This window comes from Lethenteron reissneri, chromosome 5, assembly GCF_015708825.2.
Source record: "Lethenteron reissneri isolate LAM-NWPU_2019-01 chromosome 5, ASM1570882v1, whole genome shotgun sequence".
NCBI lineage: Eukaryota > Metazoa > Chordata > Hyperoartia > Petromyzontiformes > Petromyzontidae > Lethenteron > Lethenteron reissneri.
The window spans coordinates 1049072-1075800 of NC_083783.1; the positions used below are offsets into that span (position 1 = coordinate 1049072).

Here is a 26729-nt window from a genome sequence, read left to right on the forward strand (position 1 = left end):
AAACGAACGGGGCTGCCTCGCGTATTTCGTTATTCACACCTGCCCCGAACGTCCGCGATCGTTTATCGGTGAATGCGCGCCGATCACCACACTTATGTGCGTACTCACACCACCCTACGCTCTCTTCACACCCACAGGAACCACGCAACGTCGGTGTTTTATGCTAGGGTTTATTCCCGACGCGACTGTAATTAAACACGACCTGTCCCGGAGCCAGAATCACCCAGCGAGCAGCGTCTCACCTATTTCTATTAAACCCCTCGGTAGGTCCCTCCGCTACCTCTCACCTCTCTCACGGACTCACGGCTATGCCCGGACGTGCGGGGAGTCGGGGAGAAACGAGGCTGTATGAAGTTCCTGCTGGGGAGGGGTCCAGGCTGCGCCCCAGTGGCCGGAGGATTCATACTCTTTGGTTTTTTCGGTAAAGTCACGTAGGTAAAAATAAATGAATGAAAAAACAACTAAATAAAATAACGACGTTTCGGAGGCAACACAAGCTTCCGTCTTCAGGTGGAACCGTTACAGCCAAATTCACTGTAATAAGTGGAGAGCTAATAAAGAAACGCGACTATATAGGGACTAATAGTTTATCTATTAGCTCTCTTTTTAGCTCTCTTCACTTATTACAGTGAATTTGGCCGTAAAGGTTCCACCTGAAGACGGAAGCTTGTGTTACCTCCAAAACGTCATGATTTAATTTAGTTGTTTTTTCATTTATTTATTTTTACCTACGTGACTTTACCGAAAAAACCAAAGAGTATGAATCCTTGCAGTCACGAAAACTTCAAATCGAGGCCGGAGGGTTGACTGCCCCAATCGCTGACTTGGAGAGAACTGAACTCGGGGCTCCTCGATCCTGCTTTTATCCCGTTTTACATCAAAGGAATTCTCGGCCGAGCTGACGAGGCCTCCCAACCAATCATCACGTCTCCCTTGCGTGCTCCATCCGACCATTCGGATCCTCATTCACCCAGCCAATCAGACGCTTACCCATGGCCTAACCCCCCTCACTTCAAAGGGATTCTTGGCTCAGCTGGGCCGCCCTCTCGACCAATCCTGACGCTTCTTCCCTGTCTGGTTCCGTCTCAGGCACTCCTTTCGCCATCTTCCTACCATTGGAGTTCCGCTCCGTCCCCCCCAGTGTCCTCGTCTCCATGTAGCTCGCCGTTTGTGGCCCCGCCCCCTACCTGCCGTGCCGCGTCTGATTTCTCACTGCAGTTGCCGGGTGGCCTTGTCGTGACCAAGTAGTTTCAAGTCAATTCACGGCGCCGCAGGGTCATCCGACCTGGGGGAAATCTGCCAATTCCCTGACCCCGGGAAACCGTGGAGCCCCCCACGAGGGGGCTCTCGGGTGAAAACCCAGAGGCCTGGTGACTTCCCCACGAGGTCCTACGTGGGGGTGGGGGTGTGTGTGTCCGTGTGAGGGGTTGCGAGGGGGGAGCAGCGCCGGCAGAGCTGCTCCGTTGCTGTGGCATCACAGATGTTCGTCAGGCACACCGTCGAGCAGGTAAACTCACTCGGGAGACGTCGGCAACGAGTTGATGAAACATTGAGGACTTTTTATTTTATTATTTCAGCGACTGGAACCACGCGCTACTCACTGGGCACACAAACGCACGTGGGCGCAGCCCCCATCGAGACTGCCACGGGACACGAACCCACGGGGGGCACCGACAAACAGCGCGGCGGCGCGGGGCGAGGCGCTTCCCTTGGGGTTTCCGGGCTGGGTAGTAAGCGAACGAGCGTGACACACACACACACGACGCACACACGCCACGGTCAGTCTACGTCTAACGCTGTCCACCACTGCGGAGAGCGCCACGCTGTGGCCGGAGCAGCAGCAGGTGCTCTCGTGGCGCCTCCACGGCAAGCGGCCGGACCCCATCCGCCCCGCCACTGCCCCCAGGGCGATGCGGGGCAACCAACGTGGGTGACTGGGCGGGGGCGTGCACCCTCACCACACAGCAAAGTCACCAAGGACACCACATGGAGTCACACTCGGGGAGTGTGCATGCGTGAAAATGTAAAGGGGGACAGGGCTTATTTCTGACTACTACGGGATACGGATTCCCGACAATCCCTGGGAATGCTTTTGAGGCACATAAGCCACACGACTTCCATGGCCTCGACCGCAGTTTGAATGAACGTCGAGAAATTTGAGCTGCTCAGTACGCCACAGTTCAGTGCATCCCCCCCACCCCCTCCCAACACAGCCAGTGGCACAGCAGGGACCCCCTCGGGAGCAGCTGAGGGTCTGGGTAAAATGGGGAGGTGAGAAGTTAACTCTGATTTGCCAAGGACTGCCCCCCTTTAAAGATAGCCAGTTAACTCGCAATGGGCCAATTGGCCAGAGTCCTGCAGGACAGGGATCGTCCCCATCGATAGCAAGCATCAGAAATGGCAAACACTGCACGCATGAGCCATGGCCAGGGGCAGGCAGACAGGGGCCGTCATCACCCCTCGTCGGAGTGAACACCAGATCACTGTCACGTCACCAACAATGCCCACCCCCCCCCCCCCCCGGCGATCCGAGTGACGGTGCCGATCGCTTCACAAGCAGCACCACCAGTTCCCGATACAATCGCTCTCAATAACGGCATGTACCCCCGGAGGTGCTCGTCATTGTTGATGACGTCTCACCTGCTGCGGAGGGGGTGGAGGGCGCCGCTCGGCCAGATTTACAAACGGATCTTTCGTGTCCTGATGGGGATGCGCAAAAGCACATTTGGAAATTGTGAGAATTTTTGTTGCTTGGAAATCCGATTTGAATTCCTGAGCCTTCCTCGGCCGCCCGCCGTGCCACTGGCTTCACTTATTGCACTCAATTCAAGCGGAATATCGCGGTGGATTTGTTCCGATACTCGGCAGCGCGGTAGTAAAACTCCTCCAGGCAAGCGACGTTGTTCTCACGGCCGTACAGACACACGCACGGACGCACGCGTATTACAATACAGTACACAGAACTTATAATAATAATAATAAATAACGCACGGGTGAGCACGCACAGAATCGACGCCCGCGTAAGTGGGGTCGTGTCTGTAAACTAGAACGTAGGACGAGTAGAGCCAGGCAGGCCGCACGGCGCGCTTCAGTGGAACGGGCGGCGGCGGTGGTGGCAGCGGGAACAGCCCCGCAGGGCTGGGCAGCGACGCAGGGCGACAGCCACCTGTAGTCAGAGATACTGCAACACGCAACGCGACGACGGGGGACACGCGCGAGTAATACGACACTGGACACGGGAATACGCGTGTAATACGGCACAGGGACACGGGGATAATACGGCACAGGGACACGCGTGTAACACACATTGCCTACGGGGCCCATAGGACTTTAAAAAGCATGCAGCTATCACGCAGCATGCGACACGACTGTGTCATGCCTCGGCAGGATGAAGCCTCATGTGCGATGCCAACCGTAAACATAGAACTATATACACGCGGTGCCAACCTACACACACATACACACACGAGTGGCAGTAACATAAACGGTGCCAACCCATATGGAAACTGGCCCTTGTTGTAAAGGACTCCACATCTGCGACCCCATTATCATTTTGTACCGGCGTCACAGACCATTCTACCATTTCACTATGGTGTTCAGGCCATTACGATGACACTAATCATTATAATAATACTTTACCATTCTCTCAAGGTACAAAGACCAAACTAGCTCAACAACAAGATTGGCAGTCAACGGCAGGTAAGAGACAGCGATCGGGTTGGCATGCGTGAGGAACGTTGGTGAGAGCGAGTGGAGAAATAGCGGCGTGAGCGACTGTGTCCGGACAGAAGGGTGGCAACGGGGCATCCACAGGACTCAAACGGTGCCAGACGCAGGAGCCTCACAGCACCCTCCCATTGGCCAGAATGGAGCCCAAACGCAGCGCGAGGTTCTGAGTCGTCGATCTTCCCCACTCACGGCGATCAGCTTGCTCGGCCAGCGGACCAACTAGAGCCGCCCCCTCGTCCTCCTTCGCGGTCGCTGCGCCAGGCCGCGTCAAACGCGCCGTGGCCTCCGCGCAGCGCCGTGACGCACGGGCAGCGCCAACTCCCCGGTCACGGCTCGAGGCAGCCAGCGCAGTCCGATGCTCGCGTGCGGGGACAGCGCCGCATCTGCCAGCTGACTTCCCGCGGTGGCCGCACAATGTGACGTTGAGCTAAAGAGCAGGCTTACCAAGGGACGCGTGCTTGAATTAGAAACGCATGCTGGAGACTTGCGGAAAGCTCCACAAGGTGCGACGCAGTCCACCGCGCCGTCGCTGGGAACGCACGCGTCTCCACGCACGGTTGACGCGGCGGGCGAGGCCGACGCGCACGGCCGGCCAACATCACACAAATCGGTCCCCGCGAGGGTGGTTCGCGACGAAGGCAGGTTCAGAACACTGGCAACAACCCACGTCCGCAAACACCGTTCAACAGCTCAAGGTCTGGCAATTAATTAAGCGGCTGGGCCAACTTCAAGTCGAGCAAAGGGAACGGCTCCCATCATCAGCCCCGCCGAACGAAGCTGCCGCAACGTAGGTCGTTTTTCCAAAGCACTGATAATGCACGCACACTTGCCTGCTCACCGCGGCCGTCCGGGACCCGTGTCTTCGAATGAGATGCAGAACTGAGCAGGCTTGCGTGGCCATGTCCCACACAGCGCATCATCACAACCCGGCTGCACCTGCCGCCGACGCCTGTACTCAACGAATGGCGCCCTCCTCATGGCGGTACGTGCGTGCCGCGTTGTACTGCGTACGTCCACGAGCTCTCGGTCGAAGTCGTGCTTCAGCCGATTTTGCATTCTAATTGTTACCGCGCAGCTGGGCAGAAACATCTCTGGCTGACCTGTCCAAGAATGACCAACGCTACGCTTGCACAGAGGCCTCCTGGTTAATCCAGGGGTCAGCTCTACTGCTGTGCCTGCCTGGTCAGGGGTCAGCGGTCAGCGGTTGAATTCCCACTCCCATGGCCCTGGTCACGGCTAGGGGTCGCGGATAGGGGTCACTGCTAGGGGTCACTGCTAGGGGTCACGGCTAGGGGTCATGGCTAGGGGTCGCCGTCGGAAACACGCGCAAGCAACCACCTTGGACATGGAGCCCCGTGTGGCGACACCGCTGGGCATCGAGCTGTGAATAACGATGCCACTGCCGCTCATGAACGCTGGGAACATGGCGGCTCGCTGGCTTTTGGCACGGACGAACACAATGGACTCACACCTAGGGTCTACAGCGATGTCGTTTTTTCCTTTAAGCATTTGGTGATCGCATCGGTAGCGCGCACGTTAGTTTGAACGCCCCGTTGCAGTTCAGGCTAAACCTCTCTCCCACGACTACATCTACGACTACATCCACACCATTCCGTCTCCATCTCCACCGTCTACCCACGCCTCAACATGTGCTCACAGTGCTGTGCCAAATTTTAGAATACTGCGCCCTTCGCCATCGTTCTCTTGGCCATTCACTTGTGAATATATAATACTTAATATTGTTGGCGAGAGCGAAGCGACGACGCCTTAACATGATTCACCAACCGTGTCGGGTGGCTGGAGACGTACAACGGGGCTTCTCTGCGGGCGGACGCAGCCGGCGAGCGCAACACTCGCACGCGCCACAGGGGAACGAGCGATCTGCCGCAGAAGCTGAGGATCGTAGGCGACTGCAGAAGTAGCTCCGATATCGACCCGCAAGCTGAGTGCGACGCTCGCGGCTGTGGACGGCGCCTGCCCCCCACGGAGCCGTGGAGGGCGCGGATTGGACGAGACACGCGCACCACGCACGGCGTCCTCGCGTGAGCCACCCGTCCACGTTGCCACGCCACCCGGGCCCCGGCGATTGGTCCCCGCTCGGCGACGGAACAGATCCCGCGTCTCTCCCCCCTCGCCGCCCCGGCAGGCGCCTTGACCGACTGAATGCAACAACTTCGTCCCTTACGGCCGCCTCCGCCAGGCTCCATTTCGCGAGAGTGCGGTGGAGAGACGCTCAGTTTGCTTGTAAATACTTTAACATTTTCATTCAAGAGACGACATGAGACATGCGGCGACAAACTACACGCTACGTCTTGCCGCACAGTGCGGCTCGGCCCCCCCGCTGAGGGGCCGCGCGGCTTGGAGCACGTTAAGCACCGAGGAAATGTAAGCAAGATCAACACTTTTTTTGTTATGGAATTGTTCGTCCCGGGGGGGCCTAGTTGGCTGCGCTGTCTGAACGCCACATAACAACCACCGATCGCCGATCGCAAAGGCTTCCGCGGCTCACGGCAGGAGCGCTCTGCTTAAAAAAATTAAACAAAGCTTGGGCCATCGGACCAATGCTCAGATTTCCAAACGTCATGGCTGCTTCCAAACTTTCAGGTCGGGCTTCGAGCTCAACAGCAGTGGCGCATCCCTTGGGTTTCCAGCCCGGTGTCGTGGCCGTCAGAGCGCGGTGTCGGCGGAGGTTCGAGGTCACTTCAGGCGCTGGGTGACGTTGGCCAGGGCCACGGCAAAGGCCTGCACGGCCGAGAACGGGGACTGGAAGTCGAGGATGTAGGCGTTCCCGTCGATCCTGCCGAACTGCATCACCTGTGGCGGCACCGCGGAGCAGCGCGTCAACGTCGCTTCCCCCCCACCCCCTCGCACGACGCCACTCCCGTCCGCGAGTCATGCAAAGATATGAACGGGTGTGCGAGCGCGCGAAATCACAAGCGTGAACGGGCGTGTGCGCGTGAGCACGCGTTTGAGAGTGTAATTGCTTGTATGAGAACATGTGATCGCATGTGATTGTATGTGATAGTGTGTGATCGCGTGTGATAACGTGTGATAATGAACGCGTGCGTGAGCCGGCGGCGCCGACCAGTTTCCCGTCGAGCTCGATCTGGAAGTTCTTGGCCGACTCCTGGGTGACGCGGCCCCCGAAGTCGAGCTGGTAGACCTGCGTGGCCTCGTTCCACAGCGGCTGCTTGTTGGCCATGACGTACACGAAGCCCTGCGTGCCGCCGCCGCCGCCACCGCCGCCGCCTCCGCCGCCAACCCCGGCCCCGCTGCCGTTTCCCGCCGGGCGGCCCCCCTCCTCCCTGTCGCTGCGCCGGCCTGCACGGTAAAACGCACGTCACTTACCAGGGAGCTCCCGACGGGGGGAGGGAGGGGAGAGGAGGGACGAGAGGGATAGGGAGGGGAGAGAGGCATGGGAGGGATGGAAAGGATGGGAGGGAAAGAGGGACAGGAGGGAGGGAAAGACGAGGAGGAGGGAGGGATGGGTAGGAGGGAGGGAGGTTGCCGCTACCTTTGGCCTCGTCTGCCTCCATGCCACCCGCTCCCCGTGCCCCCCGCTTGCCCTTCCAGCCCTTGCGGAATGCGGGGCCCTGGCTCGAGGTGAACTCGTCCCCGCTCACCACCACCTCGTGCTCGCTCTCTGAGCTGTCCTGGAACTCCCCGCCACCCCCGCTCAGGCTGCCGCTGCCCCCGCCACCGCTGCCACCGCCGCCGCCCTTTGACAGCATCTTCTTGCTGGACGGGGCCTTGGCGACGGCACCAGCCAGCGGCTCCCGGCCTAGCGGGCCCTTGCTGCTGCCTCCGCCACCCTTCTTCTTGTCCCCACGGCCGGCCTTGGGACTCGCGAGCAGCGAGTTGAGGTCAGTAAGCAGACGCGTGTCCTTGCGTGCGCCTGCATCCCCCGCAGACGCACAGCACGGTTTGTCAAGAGGTGGGAACAAAGTGGAGATCCCCCCGCGTAGCCCTTAATAGACCATTGGGGCAAGTTCTGTTAGCAAGTGCCAGTACCAAACCGGCTGCCTTTGTCAACTCCAGTGTTGATGTTTACATACCACACCAGGTACTCATTAAGGCTGAGTCAACCTGGGGGAGTCGCATGTTGGAATATTCCAAAGCTCGTGTAGCCGAAGGGGCCATGAGGGTGGTGTCATTATCAATGGGAGACCGTGCCCAATAAAAGCGGCTGTGAATCCATAACCACCTGGGAGTTTTAATCTTTGCCAAGTTCTACAAATGCAATTGTCAGCAACGCCGACACCACGGCCTCTGGCGATGTCACAGTCCCCCCATCTCCAAGGACGAGAGTTGGCAGCCGTAACCCTGAGCTACAGTTATGACGCGTGGTGTTCTCTGGGAGCCGCCACGCTAGCCCAGGGCAAAGTGAAACGTTGTGATAGTAATGGTAGAGCCTCCGTCTCACGGCGTTGTTTGGTCTGCAGACGGTACGGCTCTGAGACAACGTAGTCACGGAACTAAAGACTAGATTTTAGTACTCATGTTAAATTCTGAGGTCACCGACACACTCCGGCCAAGATACAATTTAACTCCATCCCTGTGCTGGGCACCCAGGGACTTAGGAAATATTTAATATTTGAATTGATAAATGCCCAGGTGCCCGGGACATTGTATCTGAGCCAGAGCGTTTCGGTGAGCACCGTACGAGCAAAACCACAACGCCTAAGTGACCAGAGCTCTAACGCAGCTGGGCTGCGATGGCACATCAGGTGACAAAACCTTCCGTGTCCTCCGATTGGTGAACCTGGACGATGTCAGGCTGCGTCCGCGAGCTTCCACGCCTTCTTACCTGGCTTGTCAACCCGGCAGGAGCTGGCGCAATCCGCTGGCATCATCTCTCCGTAGCCGGGGTCGGGAAGCCGCGCCCCACCGCACATGGCCTCGGCCCCTGCCAGGCCCATGATGGTGCCGCCGGCCGCGGCATCAGCCCCTGCAGCACCTTGGTGATGCTGCTGCTGCTGATGCTGCTGCTGATGGGGATGATGCTGCTGATGCGGCGCCGGCTGTCCCCGCTCTCCGGCATGCGCTGCCCGGGCAATGGTGGCGTAACGCTGTGCCAGGTCCGTGTATGACGGTTGCACGCTCACGCTCGCCCGCGGCTCTCCGGTCACCAAGATGTTGGGCCGAGGCAGCGTGGCGTAGTGGCCGGCCGCCGGGAGGCATACGGCCGCGGCGGCGGCAGCGGGCGGGTAGTTCATGGCGAGCGCCTGCCGCGGCACCGTCACGCCGTCGCCGTACTGCACCGCCAGCCCGCCGGTGTCTCTGCTGGTGTAGGCCACGGGCACGGCGGCGTGGCGCGTGGCGGCACCGCCGCTACCACTGTAGTTGTGCTGGTATCGGGCCATGTTGGTGGGTCTCATGGTGGCATAATATTGGGCATTGCCACCGCTGAGCGCACCGCGAGGGCTGCTCTGGGATCGTTGTGCTGCGGCAGCTACCGCTGCCGGGAGAAAGTTTCCGGCGTGCTTGGCCTGCGCTTGGTGTGACGTCGGGATCATCGTGCCATAGTGCCCGGCTACAGACTTGGCCCTGCCGCCCTGCTGCAGCCACTGGTCTCGCGAAGGGTTCAGCGTCTGCACGTCCCTATAGCACTGAGCGGGCTTGCTCACCGCGGAGCCGCCGTCTCGGCCGGGAAGTTGCGCGGACTTCGGTAAGGCCGGAACGCTGGAGACCTCTCTTTTCAGCGTGTCCGTGCCCATCTCTCTCGTGGCGCCGCGATGGCTCTGGGAAACTTTGGTGGGCGCGGCCGCAGGCATCTCTCCCGACGAGGCCCTGCGACCCTCCGATGGTTTGGGGGAACTGGTGATCGGCACGGATGGTCCATCCGTCTGGCACTCCGCCGGCTTCTTGGCCTCCACGCTCCCTTCTTTGCCGGCCTCTTTGTGATGGCCCGGGTCCGCTTTGGCTACCGCTGCTGTTGCTGCTGCGGTCGCATTTTCCTTCTTAAAGGATTTTTCAGATGCGTCATCCTCGGAGAACGCCCCGTTCACGTACTCGGTCTGGTCGCGGCAGGGGTCGGCCGGGCTCAGCAAGCTGTACGAGGACTGTGAGCTCAGCGGCGAGATGCTGACAGAGTGCACGATTACAGTGCTCTGCTTCTGCTGCTGCGGCTGTTGTTGCTGCTGCTGCTGTTGCTGCTGCTGTATTTGTGGTGGCTGTGTCTGCTGTTGTTGAATCTGCTGTTGCTGCGTCTGCTGTTGTTGCTGAATCTGTTGTTGTATTTGCTGCTGCTGCTGAATCTGCTGTTTCTGCTGTTGCAACTGTTGCTGCTGTTGTAATTGCTGTTGTTGAATCTGCTGCTGTTGTAATTGTTGTTGTTGCTGCTGTTGCAATTGTTGTTGTTGTTGCTGTTGCAATTGTTGTTGTTGTAATTGTTGTTGCTGCTGTTGTTGTAATTGTTGTTGCTGCTGTTGCTGAATCTGCTGCTGCTGCATCTGTTGTTGTTGTTGAATCTGCTGTTGCATATGGTGCTGTTGCTGTTGCTGCTGCAGAATACTTTGCTGCTGCTGTATTTGTTGTTGTTGTTGTTGCTGCGATGGCTGATGCTGCTGCTGCAGCTGGTGTTGCTGCTGCTGCATCAGCTGATGCTGCTGCGGTTGCATTTGCTGTTGCTGCATCTGTTGCTGCTGATGCATATGCTGCTGCTGCTGTTGTTGTTTCAACTGCTGCTGATGCAGCTGCTGCAGCTGCTGCTGCTGATGGATATGCTGCTGCAGCGCTTGTATTTGCTGCTGGTGAATCTGGTGCTGCTGAATCTGCTGCTGGATTTGCCGTGTGCTCGAGTGCTCCATCGTTTTGGTCGCCGTGGCACCGGCACTTTGTCCCACATAGGCACCGTGATGGCCGCCGTTTCCCGGCAGTCTGGCCTGCTGCTGCTGGTACCCCTCCCCCTTCTGTTGCTGCTGCAGCTGCGGCTGGGCCTGAGCGTGCTGCCCCTGCTGCGGTCTCAGCTGACAGGGGCAGGTCTCTGCGGAGAAGGCCGCGTTGGGAGCCTTCGCCTGCGCCGTGACTCTCTGGCCGTCGCTCAGCCTCACCGACTGCCCCGAGCTTTTCGAGGGCAGCGTGTTGGAGGCGACTCTCTGCACTGGGTTGGCGGCCCGCGCGTACTGCGCTGACTGGCCCTGCAGGTTAAACGCTACAGGCGCCATTGCCGGCTTCTCGCTGCCCGACTTCACGAGATCTGTACTCCCTCTTTTCACCGTGCCGACCCCCGGCTGCTGCTGCGGTGGCGGCGGCACCACCGGCTGCTTGCCGCTATCGTGGAACTGAGCCTGATGGAGGGCGGCGACGTTGCCCCCCTGGTATCCGGCGCCGGAGGCTTGGAAGGCGGCGTTGGCGTGCTGGTAGGAGACCCCCGACGGCTGGTGGCCAAGCGTCGCCGACTGGTAGCTGGCGACGGCGGGGGGGTGCGGCGGCGCCAGTGGCGCCGTGGCCACGCTCGGGTGCGCCGCCACCACTGGCGCCGCCGCTGCCAGCCCCGTAGGCTGGGCGGGCGCCTGCGACGTTTGGCCAAAGGGAGAGACGGGAGCCTGGGAGGAGGAGAAGGGTGGCGTGGGTGGCTGTGCGGAGAACGGGGACTGCGGGGCCTGCGGGGAGAATGGGGACTGCGGAGAGCTGGGAGCGGGCCCCGGGCTGCGCAGGCCGTACATGCTCTGGCTGGTGCGCACCCCCGCGACCCCCGCCCCAGAAGTGCTCCCCGTGGAGGCGCGGGGGCGGCACACCTCCTGGACATTGCCGCTGCTGTCGAACGTTGTGATGCGCTCGTAGCCCAGGCTGGCAAGCGGAGGGCACGTGCAGGCCAGCCCTGCCATTTGCTGCTGCTGGGGTTGTTGTTGCTGCTGCTGTTGCTGCTGCTGCTGAGGCTGCACAAGGTGCTGCTGCTGCTGCACCTGTTGCTGGGGTGGATGCTGCTGGGGTGGATGCTGCTGTGGTTGCTGTTGTGAGTGCTGTTGTTGGTGCTGTAGTAAATGCTGCTGCTGCTGCTGTGCATGCTGCTGCTGCTGCGCATGCTGCTGCTGCTGCGCCTGCTGCTGCTGCACGTGTTGCTGCTGCTGCTGCTGTTGATCTTGCAGACTCTGGGGAGTGAACGTTGTGGCGGCGCTGGCTGCAGAGGGCAGCCGCAGCGCCTCCCCTCCCTTGCGGATGTGTGCCACGGCCACGTTGTGGTCGCTGGTGAAGCCCAGCGCATCGCGATCTGACAGCTGCTGCTGCTGCTGGTACTGCCGCGACAACAGCTCGCTCTTGGCGGCCGTCTCCTTCTCCCGGGCCAAGGCTGAGGCCGCCGCTGCCGGGACGTGCGACTGCATGGCCTGCTGGCTGTATGCCGTCAGCTGTATGAACTGCGTCTGCTGTATGTGCGTTGTCTGCTGGCCGGCCTGCGAGTGGAGCGCCTGCTGGTTGAACTGCGTCTGCTGGCTATGCAGCATGGCTTGGGCGGTGAGCTGCATCTGGTGGAGCATCTGCTGGTTGGGGAACGGCGCGTGCTGCGCATGCAGAGGCGGCGCTGGCTGCTGGGCATACGCCTGTGCCGAGCCGCTGGTCCTGCCGGGGTGGTCCGCTCCCCCGAAGAAGGCCTGCCCTGGCGCGGGGTTGGAGTTGCGCTTCAGTGTGCTGTAGTGCTCCGCCTCGCCACGCTCCGACGCCGAGGCCGCCGCCGCAGCCGCCACCGCCGCCTGGTTGGTGATGACGTCGAGCGGCCCAACGTGACCGCTCGCCCCGCCGATGGACGTGCGGGGATTGGCCAGCATCTCCCGCTGGGCGCTCTGATTGGCCAACTGGGCCTGCGCCGCGGCCCTCTGATTGGCCAGCATGTCCAGCTGGGTGTTTTGGTTGGCCAGAACTGTCTGCACCGCCCTCTGGTTGGTGAGCTTCTCTCCCGGCGCCGACTGGCTCACCATGTGCGCGTGCGCCGCCTTCTGATTGGCCAGCACGTCCATGTGCGGGAACTGACCCCCGAGCACCGCCTGGGCCACCCTCTGATTGGCCAGCGTGTAATCGACCTGCGCGTTATGATTGGACAGATTCTGCTGCGCTAGTCTCTGGCCGCCCAGAGCGTCGTACTGCACATTCTGAGCCACCTGAGACAGCCTCTGATTGGCCGGGACCTCCAGCTGCTGTGGACTGTGGTTGGAGGCTGCAGGTTGGCCCGGCCTCTGGCTGGTCAGGATGTCGAGCTGCACATTCTGATTGGCAAGCAGGCTCTGTGCCAAGCCGATGTTCTGCGTGGGAGAGATCGACTGGGCCGAGCTGAAGATGGGGGCGATGGGGATGTTCATGGAGCACGGAGGACTGGGCTCACGCTGGCCTGAGGCCCCGGCCACTGCACAGAGACACGGGGAGCAGAGATCAGGAGGGGGCGAGATAGAGAGGCGGGTTCAAGTTGAAGCACTCGTACACATGGCACACGCAGCATGAGCAAATGCAGCATGTGTAAATACAGCACGCAGCACGTGTACACACAGCACACAGCACGTGTACACACAGCACGCATTGCACGTGTACACACAGCACACAGCACGTGTACACATTGCACGTGTACAAACAGCACATTGCACGTGTACACACAGCACACGTACACACAGCACACAAATGTACGTGTACACACAGCACACAAATGTACATGTACACACAGCACACAGCACGTGTACACACAGCACACAGCACGTGTACACACAGCACACAAGTGTACACACAGTACACAAGTGTACACACAGCACACGGCACGTGTACACACAGCACACGGCACGTGTACACACAGCACACAGCACGTGTACACACAGCACACAAATGTACACCATGCACATTGCACGTGTACACACAGCACACGGCACGTGTACACACAGCACACGGCACGCGTACACACAGCACACAAGTGTACACACAGCACACAGCACGTGTACACACAGCACACAAGTGTACACATAGCACGTGTACACACAGCACACAAGTGTACACACAGCACATTGCACGTGTACACACAGCACACAGCACATGTACACAGTGCACGTGTACACACAGCACACAGCACGTGTACACATTGCACGTGTACACACAACACACAAGTGTACACATTGCACGTGTACACACAGCACAGGTGAGGCACAACACATGAAGGAGCAGCAGCCATGAGGCAGGCAGGGCACAGCATCACGCGTGACACACAGGACCTACGTATGCAGAAAACATTAGTTCAGTTCTCAAGTTAAATTGTTTAACCAGGTCAGAACTCAAGAGATTAGAGGATGGTTTTCATTTACAAGAGTGACCTGGGTCACCCAAATGACAAAATAAATAAAAACAAATTCCAGCAGTGTAGCAAACAGAGCTACTACCGTTTAATACACCTGCAGTAATAACCGGGCTGGCCTGCCCAGTTAGAATCGCGAACTTCTGGAACAGACGGCGAAAGCGCCACCGCTGAGCCGCCGCATCACCTCCCTGAGAGGGGGGGGCTCCGAGGAGATGGCAGCAGGAGCCTGGGGGGCTGGGGGGGTGGGTGGAGGGGTCATGGGGGGGGGGGCAGCCGTACCTGCGCCCTCGTCCTCATCATCGCTGAAGACCCCCGGCGTGAAGGCCGCCACCGACACGTAGCCCTGGGTCTGCTTGCGCACCTCCGGCAGGTAGATGGTCATCTGGCGAGGCTGCAGGTGGAGTAGGCTCGTCTTGTAGATCACTGCACGGGGGGTGGCCGACAGAGCAACGAGATTCACACAGAAACAATGCTGTACGACAACATGGCAACCCTTCCATAAGACATTACTGCAACACACGAAAACATAGCAACACACGACCGCACACAAACACAGCAACACGAGCATCTGGCAGTTCAAGAGCACACAAACACAATATCGTGGAGTTAGGTGATGCGGTGTTAGGTTGCTGTGTTAGGTCATTGCATCAGGCCACTTGGCGCCAGCTTGCATGGTGTTAGACGGTGGCGTTAGATGGTGGCGTAAGGGCCGTGTGGTGTCAGGTCATGTGCTGTCAGGCCATGTGGCGCCAGGCCATGTGGTGTAAGGCCGTGTCGTGTTAGGCCATGTGGTGCGATGTCATGCGGCTTTAGGTCACGTGGTGTAAGGTCGTGTGGCCTTAGACCATGCGGTGTGAGGTCGTGCGGCATGATGGCGTGCGGCGTGGTTGTGCTTCTCACCGGCGCCCAGGTTGGCCGGGAGGAAGGGGGCGAGCCCCACGATCTTGAACTTGGTTCCCCAGATGTTGGACGTCACTTGAGCCAAGTAGTTGTGCTGCTGGGGACAGCATGTTGCTAAACAACCACCTCACAGCCCTCACTCCCCACCGCTCTTCCTCAGACCCAGAAAGGGTTCTTGTCTACGAGCATCTGGCAGTTCACTCGCATTGGTTAAAGTGAACGTGACTGCTGAGTCAGAGCTTTCTTGAGCTGAACGAATACTGATGACAAAAAAAATAACTCCCAGAAGGCCGTGTGGGGGAGAGGCAGTGGCAGTGTGGAGGGGGGGAGGAGAGGTGGGGGTAGTGATGGGAGGCCACGTCTCACCTGAAGGCCGTCGTCCAGGTAGAGATCACGGCGGCCCAGGCTCGGCGACCCCAGCGAGGGCTTGCGGATGGGAAGGCGTGGGGATTTGGCGCCCTCCTGGCTGCACCGTGTCAGCTTAGGCGAGCGCCGCGACTCCATGTTTATCCTGCGGCCGCGCCGCACAGAGCAAGACGGGGACGTGGGCTCCACAATCGGGGTGAGGAGCGAGGGTGAGTAGTGAGGGTGTGTGAATTAGGGGCGAGGTTAAGGAGTGAGGGGCGAGGATGAGGAACGAGGAGCGAGGGTGAGGAGCCAGCGGATTAGGGGCAAGGGTGAGGAGCGAAGGGTGAGGTACCTTGGGAGGCGGGGCGAGCGGCTCGCCCGCGAGGTCTTGGGCGACTTGCGAGCGAGGGCCTCCTCACCCAGCTCAATGTCGCTCGCGTCCGAGCAGTTGCAGCTGTCGAACACGGAGCAGGCAGCACCGCACACACCCACCTCGTCTGCGGTGACACGGCAACACACGGTGACCGGCGCTGCAAAGCACAGCAACTGGCATGCGTTCACACAGTAACCAGCGCATGTCATGTGGTTAAATCAGCAGAGACACACTCATGTATGTGTCTGCACTGTGTTTCTGTGTCTCCCTGTCCATGCCCCCCTGCCCACATCACCCTCCCCGTGTCTCCCCTCCTGTGTCTCCTCTTTTTGGGTCTCCCTCCCTGTGTCCCCCACGTCTCCCTCCCTGTGGGTCCCTGCCCATATCTCCCTCCACGTATCTCCGTCCACGTGTCTCCCTCCCCACGTCCCCCTGCCCGCGCGTCCCTCCCCGTGTCTCCCTCCCCATGCTCAGGGCCCCCTTCCCTCATGTCTCCCTCCCCGTGTCTCCCCTCCGTCCCCCGTGTCTCCCTGCCCGCACCGAGCCGCCCGTCGGTCTTGGGGTCGAGTATGACAAACTCGGGCCGCAGCTTGCTGACACGCCGGCCCTTGAGGATGGGCACAAGGCCGCCCAGGTGCTCCAGGAACAGCACGTAGGAGGGCCCGCCGCCCTCGGGATCTTCGTCCACGCGGCGGATCGTGCAGTGCAGGCGCTCCTTGCCACCCGGCGGGTAGCTCACAAAGTCACGCAGGTTGCTGGGGTCTGGGATCGGGGGCTGAGAAGGCGAAACGCGCCGCTGGATTCAAGTCGTGCCAAGCATGAGGGTGCAACGGCGTTTCTTGAATTGAGCGAGGTTGTTGGGATCCTTGGATGAAACGCCCCTTACAAATGTAAATTATTATTAAGAGCTTGGGGAGATGATAGGTGGAGTTGATTCCGAATGTGAAACAGTGCAAGGAAAGATGCAGAAAGAGAAGTGATGTGACTTGCAGTGCGGTGAAAGGGTGAGTGAGTGGGTGAGCAGGTGGACAAGTGGTTGATTGAGTGAATGAGTTAGTGAGTGAGTTGGTGAGTGAGTGAGTGAGTCAGTGAGTGAGGGCGTTGTTATGACCTGCATTGTAGTGAGAGAGTGAGTGAGCAGGCGAGTGGGTGAGTGTGGGTGTTGTTGTGACCTGCAGTGTGGTGAGTGGGTGAGTGAGCGGGTGAGTGGGGGTGTTGTAGTAACCTGCAGTGTGGTGAGTGGGTGAGTGAGCGGGTGAGTGAGCGGGCGAGTGGGGGGTGTTGTTGTGACTTGCAGTGTGGTGAGAAGGTGAGTGAGTGGGTGAGTGGGGGTGTTGCGACTTGCGATTTGGTGGTTTAGGATGACAAACTCGGGCCACAGTGGATGAGACTAAACACTATGGGTGAATGAATCGACGGGTGAAGTACAGGAGAACGGTACCCATAACGGTAGCGATAGAAGAGCGACAAGGAGGCGACTAACCACTGGTGAGCGAGCGGTTGGAGTGAATCGGTGGCTGCTGGATCATTAATCACCCCGACCGCTCTACGGTAAACTCTACGGAGTGCAGTGCGGCGGGAGCTCGGTGTTCAACCTCTCATGTGGCAACTGTGGCCCAAGTTAGTTCTTTGTACAGCAGTGATCATCCTTGAGGCTTAAAGGCACACGGCTCCAACGCGTCTACACTGGGCCCACGCTCACCAAGTTGGCAACGTTACTGGCGTGGCCGAGAGGGCCGAGCGTCCAGCAGAGGGCGCTAGGCCACCTTCAAGTCTCGGCCAAATGACACTTTCCCTGCATCGTGGCACCATTACAACCCGCACTTGGCAGTGGCTGGCAGGGAGCGCTCCGGTGTCTGTGTGAAAGGTCATGGAGCTGTGTCCGTGCCCAATCGTTGTCCAGGCTGGCTCACAAACTCAATAAAAAACACTAACTATTATACTCTTTTTATTTTACCAGGTAAGGCCCCACTGAGCAAAACGGTTCTTTTCAGAAGTGACCTGGCCACGAAGTGGCTGATCATCACGTGGAAATTTTTCGCAGTCAAATACTCTGAACACGTGACGTTGATTCTAAATGTGGAGGGGAAAACCAGGGGACCCAGAGAAAAATCCACACGATCATGAGGAGAGAGAGAAAGACAAATATACAGGCGTCAGGGTTGGGATTAAACCCACGACCTCCTGCATACCAGGCGAGGCAGTTAACATCTCCAAGCCACCGTGGCGCTCTGCCCATGTGGCAACTACATGAGTGTCAATCGGGCTGTCCATCCCAGCACTCGCCCGCAGCGATGTACAGGCGAGGACCCCGGCGAAGCGTGTTAAAAACACCAGCACTGGGGGGGACAAGGGGGTTGGGGTCGGGTGTGGCAATGACCACCCCACACCTCCTCATGCGCCGCACCGGCTTCCATCGCCGCTCGCTCGCAGCGATTGCACCCCCCGCCCCCCAAGCGTCCGTTCGGGGGGGATTGCACGGCGCGCAATTACCTTGATGGTGGGCGTGAAGGCGGAGAGCAGGTACCCGGCGAGGCGCGACGGCAGCGCCAACTTGGCGACGGCCTTGTCGTCACGCAGGGCGGCCGCCAGCACCTGCTGGCACAGCAGCTGCAGCGTGGCGACGCCCACCTCCACGCGCGCCACCTGCAGCGCCGGCCCCGCCGTCACGAAGAGGCGCGTGTCGCGGTGGCCCCAGCACAGAGACGAAATGGGGTGCTGGGCGCCAGGGACGAGGGGACGAGATGACACGGAGACGTTTGGGTGAATGGTAATCGAGTATGCGGCGGTGCTGATATTGTCGTTCCTATGGCCCAGCACGGGCGATCGTCACGCGGAAAAGCGCTGCTGTGTTTCACAGGTGCAGTCAGCTGTAGTTTCGCAGTAGGGGGGGGGGCGACGTTGCTGCTACGTGAAGTCCAAATGGAGTAATTTGCAGTACATTTTCAATATTAGGATGTTTGGCCAATGCCAGTTACATTGTGTTTTTAGCTATGGGAGGAAACCCATGCAGAACAGGGGGAGAGAACATAGAAACGCCACAAGATGCCCGAGTCAGGAATTGAACCCAGACAAGGCACGAGCGTTACTACTGCACTGCGCCGTGCCCACCACTGCGCTTCAACCCTGGGCCAGGGTTTATCATCGATACAGGAGTTATATGCATGTATTCAAATAAATATAATGTAGGAATTCATTTATAACATAGATGACGGTGGTGGTAGGGAGGGACCTGCGTGGCCACGTCCAACGTGTAGATGAGGAAGCCGGCCGCATTGTAGAACTTGACGGCGTGGCTCCGTGAGAGCGAGAAGAGGCCCGGCGGCTCGGCAGGGAGCCCCTGGCTGGGCTGCTTCTCCTGCCCGGCCACGGCCAGGATGTCCCCCGCCGAGTTCCACTGCGCCGTCACGTCTACACACACGCACACACGCGCGCGCGGATCCCACCGACACTCATGGGCCGCTTGGCGCACGTGTGGTTGATGAACACTTATTGGGCACCACGGTGGCCAAGATGTTACTACCTCGCCTGGTATGCAGAAGGTCGTGGCTCAATCCAAACCCTGACGCCTGCTGTATATTTGGAGTTTGTATGTTCTCTCCGTGGTCATGTGGATTTTCTCCGGGTCATCCGGTTTTTCCCTCAATGTGAGTTTAACAGTATTTGCTTGCTTTAAAATTCCATACGATAAGCCACTTCCTTGAGCTATCATTTATGGCCAGGTCGCTTCTGAAAAAGCTATACAGCTAAGTGGGCCTTACTTGGCAAAATATAAATAGTTTTAGCAAAGTTTACTTTTCATGAAGGCCAAAATGGGGCACGGGAGGGTGGTGTGGCGAGCAACACACCAGGCCACCTTATATTTCCACGGTGCTCCTGTCACACCCCAAGGCTCGCAGAAGAAAACCCCGCACGGAGAATGTACCACACCTTTGAGGGCGGTCTTGACGAGTGTGGGCGTCATGTCGTCATAGTTGTTCATGAGGCCCACGTCACCCGAGCCGAACATGACGGTGAGCAGTGTGCGCGGGCCCTGCAGGGGGGCGCTCCACTCGCTCGAAGGCCCGTCTGGGTGGATACGTGGCGAGATGCGGGTGAGACATGGGGGACACACGGAGAGACACGGTGGACACACGGGGGGACACGGGGGAGATGTGGCGAGATGCAGCGAGATGCGGGGAGAAGCCAGGAGGACAGGGAGACACAGGGAAACACCGCAAAGTCAATACAGGCACAAACAGACCACACAAAGTCATGAGGACACATGGACATGGGGAGACACAAGAAAACACAGATGTAGTTTGTGCAAGTGTGAGTGTGTCCGTGTATGTCCTGTTGGTCCCCCTCTTTAAGAAGGGGGACTGCATAGACTGTAAACGATAGAGGCATCTCCCTCAGTGTGCAGGGAAAGGTCCTGGCAAGGATTATTCAACATCGCCTTGCCAGGCATGCTGAGGAGAGGCTTGTGGAGCCCCAATGTGGTTTCAGGCCAGGGAGGTCCTGCACAGATATCATATTTTCTGACCATCTGCTACGGCAGAGGTGCAGGGAATTCCAACAAGACCTTTATCTCTGCTTTATTGATTTCGTCAAGCCCTATGATGCCATCAATAGGCCTGGGATATTGGTTGTTCTTTGTGCTATGGGGCCGGGAGTCAGAGTCATTCCCTGTTCACCTTGGGGTGGGACAGAGATGTCCTCTGGGTCCCACATTATTTAACATCTTTTTCGACACATAGTTCGTCAAACCTTCTGTAGCTGTACCGGAGGAATTTCCGTCTGGTATAGATACAATGGGAGGCTGATCGATGCACGGGTGCAGTCAAGGGATGGCTCCCTATTAGTCGACCGTGTTATGTATGACGATGATCTGGTGATTGCTGCTCACTCAAAGGAGGAGTCGGAGGCACTGCTGCTGAACCTGGAGCGTGTCACTAAGAGGTGAGGCCTTATCATCAGCCCCAGCAAAACGAAGCACCTGCCTGGGTATTTTGTGCCATCAAACACTCCACCCCTCAACTCCCCATTGGTGATCGAGCAGTTGTGGAGAGAGTGGACCATTTTCCATAACGAAGCAGTGTGCTTATGACCAGGTCCAGTTTAACAGCAGAGTTCTCACTCCAAATTAGTCAGGCAGCATTATCTTTTGATTGACAGCATAACGCTGTGTGGAAGCTACCTGATCTGTCGCTCCACACAAAGCTTTGGGTCTTCTTGACCACGGTCATGCCATACCTTTCTATGTTTGCGAAATGTGGACCCCCGAAATGGAACATCTTTGCTGGTTAGAAACATTTAAGCTTGCCTGCCTACGATCTATCCTAGGTTTAATTAGGCTAGATTGTGTGAGGAGCTCACAAATCCTTGAAAGATCTGGACAAAGTCTTATCGGTGAGCTCCTCCAGCAGGCAAGGCTGCGTTATCTTGGTCATGTAGCCCGCATGCCCAGCCACCGCATGCCCAAGCGGCTTTTGTTCGACCGGATATATGGGGCTAAACTGGCACACCGCAGGCAAGAGAAGAGATGGAGTGATGTGGTACTGGAGGATGTGGAGCTGAGTGGACTTGCCGATGACTGGTACCAGCAGTGTCAAGATCGGCCTCAGTGGAGGTGGCTCGTAAAGGACGCTACTGGGCAGTTGGAGGCAGTCACCCTCCAGCAACAATAGAGGACAGATGAGTGATGCTCAAAACAACGAGCGGAGCGCCGGGTGGCTAAAACACAGCAAGTTGGCACAGTAGGGGGCACAGGTTGTGCATCTGGCAGTCATCTCGGTCAGTCAACCCATGACACCTGCCAGCGGGCATTTGAGACTTCACCTGGCCTTAAAGTGCATATAGCCTGGCACAAGCGCCATGGTGACGTCACCACCATTTAGTGGCGAATGGCGGTTGTTGTTGTTGTGTCCGTGTGTTCGTGCAGAACGGTAGTGTAGCGGTTAGCGTGCTGCGCTATGAACCCAGGGATCAGAGTTCCATTCCCACTCACAAACTAACACCAATGACGATTATTTAAACCAGTTCTGAGCATCCCTTAGGTCCACTCAACCTCAAATGCATAATTGGTGCAGTGAAAAAACATTGCCACTTGGGAGACAAAGGCGGTCGGGCGTGTTGTTGGCCACCTCCTCCCTCATGTGCCGTGCTGGCCTTCGTAGGTACTTGCTTACAGCCCTTGCCCTAAAAAGTGTGTTGAGGCTATCCGTGTGCGTCTGGGTGTGTGCGTGTGTACATGCATGAGTGTGTGCGTAAGTGTGCACGTCTGTGCATGCGTGTGTGTGAGTGTGCCCGTGTGCGTATGTGCATATGTGCATGTGTGCGTGAGTGTGCGTGAGTGTGGGCGTGTGTGGGCGTGTGTGGGCGTGTGTGGGCGTGTGTGGGCGTGTGTGGGCGTGTGTGCGCGTGTGTGCACGTGTGTGTGCGCGTGCCCTGAGCAAGCGTGGCTCCCTCGTCCCCGTCGGACTCGCTCTCGCTTGAGTCCTCCACCAGAAAGTCCGGGCAGTTCCAGGTGAGTGCCTGAACGCTGTCAAACTCGTGCAGCACCACCTGCGCCAACATGCGCCCATGGCAGTCCATGGCAATCACCTGCCCGTCTGACGTCCCAAATAGCACCTGCACGCACCGCGGCCAACGACGGCACAACGCCAGAGCACACGCTGGAGGTGACGCGCACACGGGACGCGGCACGTGTACGCACAATGCTAGGCTCAGAGCTGGGCGCTCGGAAGTGGGTGCACACCTGTTGGTCGTCAGGGGTCCACACCCCGCACAGGATGTGGCTGTCATCCAGGCTGATCTCCGAGGACCAGTGGCGCTGGCCGCTCACGGAGCCCACGAGCACGAAGCCGTCGCGGTACGAGATGAGCGCTTGCGTGCCGTCGTGGCTCCATGTGAAGTCGCTCACCTGGTTCCGGCCCCGTGTGCACCACGCACCCCACACGTACCACACGCACCACACACGCACCACACACGCGCAACACACGCACACCACACCACGCACACCACACGCACACCACACGCATACCACAGACACACCACATGCACACCACACCACGCACACCACACGCACACCACAGGCACACCACATGCGCACCACAGATGTACCACACACGTACCACACACGAAGTTGGCCAAAGCACACACACAGTTAGCACGCAAACCAGTGACACCAGAACCCCTCTCATGTGGTAACCGGTGCTCCGCTCTAAACCCACTGCACTTCACTCACGGGGGCTAAGTGGCGCCTGCTAGGTGGCTCGTGAGTCAGAGCTCTGAGCTGGCGAGGGCCTGGCTTTGATATGGATTGCTGCCATTTGTATGTACATATGTTCAACTTCTTTCGTGCCGTACATAGCCAACTATGCTAATAGGTGCTTGCGATGAAACCCGGGTTCTCAAGCGGAGTGAGCTGACAGTCTTTGCTCCATCATGAATAGCCGCGCAAAGTAACCGCCCATCACGTGACATCTGCAGGGTTTTTTTGTGGCAATGCTTTGCCGCACCGTCATGTGACAAGACATTGCTTCCACAGTGAGCCACGTGCGTAGGTGTGTGGATAACACACGTCACTTGACAGGTATCTCGGACGAAGCTCTTGCACAATCCGCTTCTGCGGTCATTCCTTTTCGTGCGGGGTGATGGGGCTTGCTCCCGTCAAGAGTAGAAATTAAATTGAACAGCCTGTGTGTTTCGCATCAGAGCCTGCACCAGCGGAGTAACTTATCAGCTGTTATCAGACATTCGAAAAATCCATGGCAGACTATTTTGGCCCAAAATTAACCCCGCCAATCGCTCGGTACGACGACGACAAGCTAACTAAGGTTACGTGAATATTTAATCGGGACAGGATGTTCTTGCCGCATGAATCCCACGCTGTCACCCACGCGCCCGCACCGATCGCTCGCAGTGCAGCACCCCGTGCTCCCTCTCTGTGGTGGAGTTGGTGTGGGTGGCATGAGTCAAACGCCGCAGATAAGCGCTGTTGTTCTTTTCCGCTTATCCTAAGCCTGATGAGAAAACTATGCAGTGGGTTTTTACATTCGTCAATAATGATAAATTGTTATTATGAGTAGTAAGTGCTCGACGAGTCCCAAGACTCTTTTTCAGGAGGGTCCTGCCAAGTTTTCGCAGTATAGGGGGGGGCGATGTCGCTGCAGTATGTAATCCTAATGGGAGTAATGTGCAGGTAATTTTTTCAGCATTGCGATATTTTTGGCCAATACCAGTTACGTCACACAAGCGCGTTTAGCTACGGGAGGAAACTTAAAGAACCCGGAGCAAACCCATGCAGAACAGGGGGGCGTAGAACATAAAACTCCACTCAATCACACTCTCACACACCATGCAGAACAGGGGAAGTAAAACAAACTCCACTCACACTCTGACACGCCCTGGAGAACAGGGGTCGTAGAACAAACTCCACTCATTCACACTCTCACACACCGTGCAGAACAGGGGAAGTAGAACATACAAACTCCACGCAGAGAGGCACACAAGTTGGGAATCGAACCCAGAGGCTTCGCTAAACCACCCGGCCACCCAAAGAGGAGGGCGGTGGTGGTGACAAGTCTCACACGATGAGGGGCATGGCCAGAGTTTACACAAGCCGGAATTCCAGGGTAGGGGGAAGGGGGGTGTCTGTGTTAAAGGCGCACGACACGGCTTCCAACGTGCCCCGCTACTGGATGGAGCTCTCGCTTGTCACGTCAAGGTTCCCCAGAGCGGCACGTTTTAAACACAGCTATGGCACCGCAGTTTGATTCGCGTGCCGGTGATCATGTAGAAAAACGTGCCCAGGTCCAAACTTGTTTCATGTGGCTGGTAGCAACGTGAAGTCTCATCAAGAGCCACCTTTAGAAAGTTAAAATGCATTGGTGGACCAAGCCAATATCCATTGCCAAAATCCATTGCCAAAAACACTGAACCACATTTCGAGTTTGTCCGTTATATGGCAGTGCAGCAGACGAATGTATCACTCCCACTGACCTGCAAACGACCGTCACCCAGGGGTATGTATGTATGTATGTTCAACTCTTATTTCACACCATACGTAGCCAACTCTGCTAATCAGAGGTGTGGGTAGCATGAGGAGCTGTGAGGGTCACTCAGGGGTAGCATGGGTAGCTGGAGGTGCACCTGGGCCCCGCGGTCATTCACGAGCTCGACAGACCAGCGCCCCTCATACAGGATCCACACGAAGATGCCTCCATCCGCATCGCATGTCGCCAGCTTCTGGTATGGCTCGTTCCAGCGCACAAGCACAACCTGCGCACGCATATGCACGCACACACACAGGAACACAAGTGTGCACATGTACACATACAAATACACGTGTACGCGCACAACAACAACCGCCATTTGTCATTATGTGGCGGTGATGTCACCACGGTGCCTATGCCAGGGCAGGTGCACTTTGAGGCCAGGGAAAGTGTCGAAGGCTCGCTGCAGGAGGTCACGGGAAAGACCTACGTGCCATGGGTTGACTGACTGGTAAATGCACCCGCTGTGCCACCAACTGCACCAACTGACTGCATTTTATCCGCCTGGCACGCCGCTTGTTGTTGTTGTGAGCGTCACTCTTCCGCCCTCCATTGTTATTTGAGGGCGACTGCTCCACATCCTTCCATACCGCATCAGTCCATCTCTTCTCCAGCCCGTGTCATGCCTGTTTAGCCCTCTCTATCAGGCCAAACAGAAGCTGCTTGAGCATGTGGTGGCTGGGCATGTAGGCTACATGACCCAGAGAATGCAGCTTTGGCTCCTGAAGGAGTTCACCGATGGAACTTTGTCCAGATCTTTCAAGGATTTTTGAGCTCCTCACAATCCAGCCTGGTTAAATGGATGGATGGATTTTAGGCAGGCCAGCCTAAATGTTTCTAACTGGCACAGATGTTCAATTAGAGGTCCAAGTTTCACAAGCCTAGAGAAGGGAGGGCATGACTGTGGTTGAGACGACCCAAAGCTTTGTGTGAAACTACAGACCATTTAGCTTCCACGCAGCATTACCCAGCCGATGAAAAGATAATGCCACCCGACTGATTCGGAGTGAGACCTCTGCTGTCAAACCGGAGCTCGTCATAAACACACTGCCCAGGAATGGAAAACTGTCCACTCTCTCCACAACTGCTCCATGACCAATAGGGAGTTGAGGGGGTGGAGCGTTTGATGGCATAAAATACCCAGCCAAGTGCTTAGTTTTGGTGGGGTTGAAGGTAAGATCCCACTTCTTAGTGGCACACTCCAGGTTGAGCAGCAGCACATGCACACACGCACACATATGCACGCGCATACATGTACAGACATGCACATGCATGCACACACGCACATACATACACACACCACTAAAACCATAGGCACACTAAGCACACTCCATGGTAAGGGTGTGGGTGCTAGTGAGGCTACTGGTAAAGTTGTGGGTGAGCGCATTGCGCGGTTGCAGCGTGATTGTGCTAGTGGCCTTGAGTGTGCTGGTGTGGGCGTCTGTGCCGGTGAAGGTGCTGATGAGGGTGTGGGTAATTGCACTGTGTGGCTGTGGTGTGGTCGTGGAGGTCCCGGTGAGCGTGCCAGTGAGCACGCCGGTCGATGGCGAGCGTGGTCTCCGCCGCTGCTCACTTCGCTGTTGTGGCCGCGCAGGTTGAAGTTGACGCGCTGCGGGGTGGGGCGCTCGCGCCGGCAGTGAGAGCTGCAGAAGGTGACGCCCACCACGCCGTGCGCATTGCCCAGCGCGAGCCAGCCTTCCTGGTAGCATCGGCGCCGGCACACGGGCCGCTCTCGCTCGCTGTGCGGCACGCGACCCTTCCATGATGCGCACAGCAAGTTCGAGTCGCTGTAGAGCACTGGGGACTGCTCCAGGGCGGCAAACATGGCTACGAGCGGTGGGGGGGAATGGTGGAGGGAGGAGGAACAGTACGTCGGTGTCAGTCGCCGGTGACGGGAAACCGCTGCTCAACCGTGCCCGTCTGCGCGCGGAGAACGGGTCCACGTTTAAAAAAAAAGAGATGGAACAGCAAATTTAAATGATCCGTGTCGGTCTCTGGTAAGCCAGCGCTATTCTGTTTTCCCATCCGTATACTTTAAAGTAGTTAAATTAACATTTGAGTGCAATTTATTATT

General features: G+C 57.8%; 1 protein-coding gene across 2 annotated transcripts; it reads right to left on the reverse strand.

The window, feature by feature from the left end:
- Positions 1-1538: 1538 nt before the first annotated feature.
- Positions 1539-26480, reverse strand: TULP4 (TUB like protein 4). Of its 2 annotated transcripts, none has more exons than XM_061566025.1 (16): positions 26229-26480; positions 24753-24881; positions 22357-22521; positions 22046-22229; positions 19548-19685; positions 18850-19028; positions 18111-18335; positions 16158-16392; positions 15597-15741; positions 15263-15407; positions 14897-14990; positions 14276-14419; positions 8537-13066; positions 7244-7624; positions 6815-7050; positions 1539-6543 (listed from the first exon to the last, which is right to left on the reverse strand). In XM_061566025.1, the coding sequence occupies exons 1-16, from the start codon at positions 26478-26480 to the stop codon at positions 6427-6429; spliced, it is 7299 nt and encodes a 2432-aa protein (XP_061422009.1). In that variant the 3' UTR covers positions 1539-6426. The 2 variants fall into 2 exon arrangements, with proteins under 2 accessions (XP_061422009.1, XP_061422001.1); XM_061566017.1 differs by having other exon boundaries at positions 14897-14993.
- Between the last annotated feature and the right edge of the window lie 249 nt (positions 26481-26729).

Excerpts from the sequence above, each read along its gene's own strand:
- TULP4 (XM_061566017.1), bottom strand. The coding sequence starts at position 26,480 with ATGTTTGCCGCCCTGGAGCAGTCCCCAGTGCTCTACAGCGACTCGAAC. Across the intron at positions 24,882-26,228 it reads TGCGCGGCCACAACAGCGAA|GTTGTGCTTGTGCGCTGGAA; the intron begins GTGAGCAGCGGC and ends ATGCGTGCGCAG. Across the intron at positions 7,051-7,243 it reads GGAGGCAGACGAGGCCAAAG|GCCGGCGCAGCGACAGGGAG; the intron begins GTAGCGGCAACC and ends TTTACCGTGCAG.